Genomic DNA, 7,196 nt, shown 5'->3' on the forward strand with positions numbered 1-7,196 from the left:
AGAATGATATAAACAATTATTTGCCTGAAACTACTTTTAATGTTTGTTATCATTTTGAAGATTGTTTTTACTTGAACAGCTGTCGCGCTTATCCCCAACATATTCAATCCAACCTGAATTAAGTAACTACCTTGACTGCTTTCTTTCAATATATTTGAAAATCTTTAAAGTCGATGAAGATGTATATTAGTAACATTTCATAATTTTTTGATTATTCTAATATATACAGACCGTATGGCTTCACTGTGCATTATCGCGCAATGCCGGATCTTTTCATACGTGTAATTCTCAGAAACAAATTCACCGGTAAAGTTGTTTGTATTCACAGTTGCTTTTTGGACTCGATGTCTACGGTTATGATAACAAATATTGAACATTTGTATACTTAGTATAAATAGAGTGATTACAATATTCACTAGTGCATGACAGAATGGCGACTAATAACCAAGTCTTGCATAACATTATGACATTTACCCACAAACCGCAAATAATCCACTACTGTGATGAATTATTAACATGTATAACCAATCTGCTCCTACTATGGTGAAAACTATAACGATAGAGCTCCAAAATAATTGTAAATATATGTAAAAGAAATAGTCGTCATCGTTAAAAAATATGTAATTAACTCTTAGCAGTTGTTGGCGTGTTCGAGTTCCGTTTATTGGATGGACAATATCAAGCATTGGAGAAATTAGTGGCACCAGCAAGAACAATACCATAAAAGACACTAAAGTGTCTGAAAGTTAGAACAGTTGATTATTTACGTGTAAATAATTCTATGTATATGTCAGGGAGGATCTTTTACTTTAAACATTAAAAATATTGGAAATCGCGTTCAGAATTTAAATTCTTTACTTACTACGATAAAAGTGCGCCATCCTGTTGCCTTGCATGACGACTTCCTCTAGAACGTGCAATTCATCGTTGAATTTCAGCTGCTGCCATTGTCTAGCCACAAGTTGGAACAGTTTACTGAACTAGAAAAAAATAATTTTTTATGTCACTTGTATAGTTTAAAATATTCTTATGTACGAGGATATTTACGCACATTTCGTTTATTGAAATGCATATTTAATACTTTAACCGCGCTGATGGAAGATGCAACAAAATGTGGTAAACACTCGATGACTCCATCCATATCCTTTTTATGCAACGACGCAAATAACTCTATTGTCTATCGATTGCAAGTCCCAATTGTTTAATGACATTACCTGATTATTAGCTTTATTACGTAGCATTCACTCAATCCAGTTTCCTTATTTTATCCTTTCTACTTTTCTATATAATGATTGACGTGTTTTTCTTACCGTTGGGATAGTGACGCTTGCGATACTAGTCACCACTATTATTACAATCATATTTCTAGTGCTATTTTTATGACGCGGATCTTGCCCCAAAAGTTGGATGTATCGTTCGAGTTTATTGTAGTATGTCACATGAAGTATTTCGGAGCTCCCAGTTTTCTGACGCACTAAATACTCCAAACTCAGATTAATTACTCCATGAAGTTATATTAAATACCGTAGAAGTAACATCAACATAACATCAATATCACTAGACGCTGCGGATTTTTATGCTTTTATAGGATATTTCAGTAAAGAAACGCAAACGCGTGAGTACGATTTTTAAATTATATTCCTACAAATATAGGTTTACATAAATATCCACAGGTTTATCATTAGTTTAAAAAGAACCACTTCTTTGATGTGGTGTAAATCTCTTTTCCTTACTGGTTGTAGTTTCGAGTCTCCAACGTCGGCTACTTTATCTTGTGCAACCGCTTTTGGCGGAATCGCGCGTTTAAGAAGTGTCGTGTGGAGTATGAGATCTCATTCTGAAGTCGTAAAAATCAATATGCTTATATGTAGTTATGCAGTAGTTATATGTAGTTACATTCAATGTTTCTGGAAATGCGTCAATTTTGCCATTACATATTATAGCGTATCGATTTGTTGCCAGGTAGTTTACTACGGTATCACTTTTAACTTGTGACATCGTCTTTGATACGAAAATGATTGCTTTTCGAAGTTCTTGTAACACATGTTACGGCGCTCGGCAGGACATAGATGAGCAGTTATTATATTTGGGTATTGGTATACCAACTGAGTATTGGTTATAAGTGGTAGGAAATTCTTCATAGCGCTGACTACTTAAAAACTGCTTTTTGTGCACGGTATATTCAAGTTCAAATACTTTCCCCTATATTCAATGAAGGATTCTCCACCGATAAGTTTATCACTGTTTGCCACACGCGAATATTGTAACAACAGATATATCTTATTTTTACTCTTACCATTATGCGATATCAATTCCATCCTTCTAAATGTTGTGAAATTGTTTTTGAAGTAACGTAAGGAGAATTTATTGGAATGGTAGTGAATGTGTGTTATTTAGGTACGATTTATTTTTTAAGACGTTAATAATATATATGAAGGGTGTGTTTTTATATCTTTATTCGCCAATGTCATCCAATATGTCCAGTATTACATGTCAGCTATTTATTATACTAGTCTTATACTTGATAAAGCTGTGCGTAACATACAGTGGATGAGATTACATTCGACAGCTAATGCTTATTCATTCTTTCATGGACATCAACATTGTAATATAGGATATGCACGTTTTGAAGGTCTGAAGATTAAAATATTCATAAATAGTACTTAATATACTATGTGTAAATATATTGGTTTGGAAAATTTTTCAGCCAGATGGTTTTCGAATTTTATATTGTAAAATCGGCATTTGATATAATTTAATTTAATTTTAAATATAGGAACATAACAGGCAATTCAAAACAGTAGAACAATTGATAATTACTTTATGGTTATAGTATAAATCTAATATATATTATATAGTTCGTAAGGTTTCTTAAAATATCACTTTTGCGATATGTAATGAAAAATCAGAAATTTTTATATACCGCTGTACGTACATACATATAATATTGTTAAATTTATACATACTATTCCGAAGTTTTCTATATTCATTTCATACAATCCACCAGCCGTCAATGAACAAAACCTTCTACATCTTATTTGCATCACGTATAGTACCTTTTGAATCTTCACAGGTGCCTTGTACCATGTGGAGCTGTAACTATTTGATACGAACATTTAATTTTATTCGAGCCTGATTGATATATATAGTTTATATGGATATTTTTTAAACACAAACATATTATCTGCTAAATCAGAAGAATGATCCAGAAGCACTTGGCCAGGTAAACTAAGTAGAAACAAATGGAATTGACAAGCGCCACAAAATACAGCACTTCGTATTGCTTCTTCTGGTTTGTTCATGTTTACCACGGTCTGAAAAATAAAATGAGAAATTTAATTACCGACATCTATTCTTAATTTGTACCGGTTATCATTCTCAATATTGTTCTTTACTTGAACTGCTGCTGTGCTTATACTCAATATATTTAACCCAACCTGGATTAAATAACTACTTTGGCTGCTTTCGTCCAATATATTGTAAAACCTTTATAATTAATGGAGATGTATATTAGTCATATTTCGTACTTTTTTAATTATTTTGTCGACTTTTATTATGCTTTGTTGTTGATTAATATATACATACTGTATGGCTTCCTTGTGCATCATCACGCAATTTCGGAATTTTTCATACGTCGGATTTTCATAACCTTTTTCACCAGAAAAGTAATTTAGATTTGCAGTTGCTTTTTGAATCTGATATCTATGGTTATGAAAACAAATAATGAAAATGTATGTACTTAATATAAATATAATGATTATAATATTAATTACTACATGCGAGTATGGCGACTAATACCAAGTCTTGCATAACATTATGACATTTACCCACAAACTGCAAATAATCCACTATTGTGATGAATTATTAACATGTATAACCAATCTGCACCTATTATGGTGAGCACCACAACGACAGTGCTCCAAAATAATTGTAAATAAATGTAAAAGAAATAGTCGTCACCGTTAAAAAATATGTAATTAACTCTTAGTAGTTGTTGACGTTTTCGAGTTCCGTTTATTGGATGGACAATATCAAGAATTGGAGAAGTTAGTGGCACCAGCAAGAACAATACCATAAAAGATACTAAAGTGTCTGAAAGTCAACACAATTGATTGTTTACGTATAAATAATTTTATGTATGTTAAGAAGGATTGCTTTGGTTAAAAATTAAAAATATTGGAAATCTTGATGAGAATTGGGATAGCTTTACTTACTACGATAAAAGTGCGCCAACCTGTTGCCTTGCATGACGACTTTCTCTAGAACGTGCAATTCGTTGTTTAATTTCAGTTGCTCCCATTGTTTTGCCACAAGTTGGTACATTTTGCTGAACTAGAAAAAGGATAAGTTTTTATGCCTCCTGTATGCGAAACTTTCTTATGCAAAAAGATATTTGCGCACATTTCGTTTGTTGAAATGCATATTTAGTACTTTAACAGCACTGGTGGAAGATGTGACAAAATATGACAGACACTCGATGACTCCATCCATGTCCTTTTTATGCAACGACGCAAATAACTCTATCGTCTATCGGTTGCAGGTCCCAATTGTTTAATCACATTACCTGATTATTAGCTTTATTACGTAGCATTCACTCAATTCAGTTTCCTCATTTTATCCTTCCTACTTTTCTATATAATGATTGACGTGTTTTTCTTACCGTTGGGATAGTGATGCTTGCGATACTAGTCACCACTATTATTACAATCATATTTCTAGTGCTACTTTTATGACGCGGATCTTGCCCCAAAAGTTGGATGTATCGTTCGAGTTTATTGTAGTATGTCACATGAAGTATTTCGGAGCTCCCAGTTTTCTGACGCACTAAATACTCCAAACTCAGATTAATTACCCCATGAGGTTATATTAAATACCGTAGAAGTAACATCAACATAACATCAATATCACTAGACGCTGCGGATTTTTATGCTTTTATAGGATATTTCAGTAAAGAAACGCGAAGAATGCACATGTAAAAATATATAAAATATTCACATATAATATTCTTCATAGAATGAAATAGGTAAAACCATGTTCTGCATGAATACGATTTTTAAATTATATTCCTACAAATATAGGTTTGCATAAATATCCACAGGTTTATCATTAGTTTAAAAAGAACCACTTCTTTGATGTGGTGTAAATCTCTTTCCCTTACTGGTTGTAGTTTCGAGTCTCCAGCGTCGGCTTCTCTATCTTGTGCAACCGCTTTTGGAGGAATCGCGCGTTTAAGAAGTGTCGTGTGGAGTATGAGATCTCATTCTGAAGTCGTAAAAATCAATATGCTTATATGTAGTTATGCTGTAGTCATATGTAGTTACATTCAATGTTGCTGGAAATGCGTCAATTTTGCCATTACATATTATAGCGTATCGATTTGTTGCCAGGTAGTCTACTACGGTATCACTCTTAACTTGTGACATCGTCTTTGATGCGAAAATGATTGCTTTTCGATTTTCTTGTAACACATGTTACGGCGCTCGGCGGGACATGGATAAGCAGTTACTATAATTGAGTATTGGTATACCAATTGAGTACTGATTGTAAGTGGTAGGAAATTTTTCATAGCGCTGACTGCTTGAAAACATTTCTTTATGTGCACGGTGTATTCGAGTTCGGATACTTTCCTCGATTTTCAATTAAGAATTCTCCACCGACATGTTTATCACTGTTTGCAACACGCGAATATTCTAACAACAGCACTGTTATCTTTGTGCTTGTACCAACTTTATCTGCCTAAATCTGTATAATTATTCTTGATGTTGTGTCGAAGGAATTCAGTGAAATGGTAGCAAATGTGTTATTTAGGTACGAATTATGTACTGAAATATTAACACGGTATCTGAAGTGTGTGGTGTGTGTGGTTTTATATTTCTATTCATTTGAGTAGTCCAATATATTCAGTATTACATGTAAATTATCTATCATATCATTTCTATACTTAGTAAAACTTTATATAACACACAGTGGATATATGAACGATTACATTCGACAGATAGTGTTGAGTTAATTTTTCACTGACATCATCATTGTAATATAGGACATGCACGTTTTGAAGGTCTGAAAATTAAAATAATCGTAAGTAGTGGATAACACATATACGTATATACAGGATGTTCGCTTGCAAGCGTAAAAAAATTTGAGGGATGATTCTTGAAGTTAAAATAAGAAGAAAATCAAAAATAAAAAAATTCCGTTTTCTGATTTTTTTTGCAGTCATTGTCATTTAAAAATTGCCCGAAATAACGTGCTGTAGCAAGTTTTCTTACACGAACGAAAAATATTTAGATCAACTTAAGCAACGGAGTGCACAGGGATCCTCAAATCGAACGATACATGGACAGCAGCTTGCACAAATGTAGCGAAAAAAGAAAAGATAAAAGCTGTAGGGAAGAAAATAGTGACTTTCTAAGTCGCAAATTGTCCTGCACAACGTTTTCTAAGAAAAATCGGCCAACCACAGACGGGGCGATGGCAGCACGTGTGTGAAATTTGTATAAACGTTGTTTATGTGCGCCATTATTTATTAATTATTTATGGAAACAAAGAGCTAGAGGAAACATTGTGCAGGATAATTTACATCTTCGAACGTCATCTTCTCTACGGCTTGTGCGAGGGAAACTGCTACCCATGCATCGTTCGATTTGAGGATCACTGTGCACCCCGCTGCTTAGGTTGACCTAATTTTGTTCCTGTAAGGGTTCTTGCTCGCATACAGGGGTATATCATTCAATTTTTAATTGATAATAATCAACAAACAAATCAGAAAAAGGAATTTCTTTATTCTTTATTTTCATTTTATTTTAGCTTCAATAATCGCCCTTTAAATTCTTTTATACCTGTAGACAAACACATTATATCTGATATTATCTGATATTGAATATAAGGGCATAACAGGTAGGAAGAGACAGTATAATAAATGACACTTGATTTATGCTCATACTATACTATGTACTTCGAAAGGTGCTTTAAAATATCGCTTTTGCGATATGTAATGAAAAATCAGAAATTTTTATATACCGCTGTACGTACATACATATAATATTGTTAAATTTATACATACTATTCCGAAGTTTTCTATATTCATTTCATACAATCCACCTGCCGTCAATGAACAAAACTTTCTGCATCTTATTTGCATCACGTATAGTACTTTTTGAATCTGCACGGGTGCCTTGTACCATTTGGAGCTATAA

General features: G+C 33.1%; 3 protein-coding genes across 6 annotated transcripts in view; 1 reads left to right on the forward strand and 2 right to left on the reverse strand.

Annotated features, from left to right (window-relative positions):
- The window catches only part of LOC122572725 (crossover junction endonuclease MUS81), a 57,093-nt gene that overhangs the window by 29,537 nt on the left and 20,360 nt on the right, over positions 1–7,196 (forward strand). The gene's annotated exons all lie outside the window — the stretch shown is intronic.
- Positions 471–1,748, reverse strand: LOC122572358. The gene is made up of 5 exons (XM_043737235.1): positions 1,734–1,748; positions 1,311–1,474; positions 1,052–1,177; positions 863–980; positions 471–739 (listed from the first exon to the last, which is right to left on the reverse strand). Coding segments are annotated over exons 1-5 (678 nt in total). The 5' UTR covers positions 1,735–1,748.
- Positions 679–7,196, reverse strand: part of LOC122572359 — a 14,558-nt gene continuing 8,040 nt past the window's right edge. Inside the window, exons 16-25 of the mRNA XM_043737236.1 lie at positions 5,159–5,262; positions 4,661–4,838; positions 4,402–4,527; positions 4,215–4,332; positions 3,828–4,092; positions 3,586–3,702; positions 3,396–3,486; positions 3,178–3,314; positions 2,967–3,099; positions 679–2,634 (exon numbers count right to left, since the gene is read on the reverse strand). Of these exons, the coding sequence (XP_043593171.1) occupies positions 2,581–2,634; positions 2,967–3,099; positions 3,178–3,314; positions 3,396–3,486; positions 3,586–3,702; positions 3,828–4,092; positions 4,215–4,332; positions 4,402–4,527; positions 4,661–4,838; positions 5,159–5,262 (1,323 nt within the window). The 3' untranslated portion in view covers positions 679–2,580. The remainder of the gene's footprint in view (positions 2,635–2,966; positions 3,100–3,177; positions 3,315–3,395; positions 3,487–3,585; positions 3,703–3,827; positions 4,093–4,214; positions 4,333–4,401; positions 4,528–4,660; positions 4,839–5,158; positions 5,263–7,196) is intronic.

The sequence above is a fragment of the Bombus pyrosoma genome, linkage group LG11 (genome assembly GCF_014825855.1).
Source record: "Bombus pyrosoma isolate SC7728 linkage group LG11, ASM1482585v1, whole genome shotgun sequence".
NCBI lineage: Eukaryota > Metazoa > Arthropoda > Insecta > Hymenoptera > Apidae > Bombus > Bombus pyrosoma.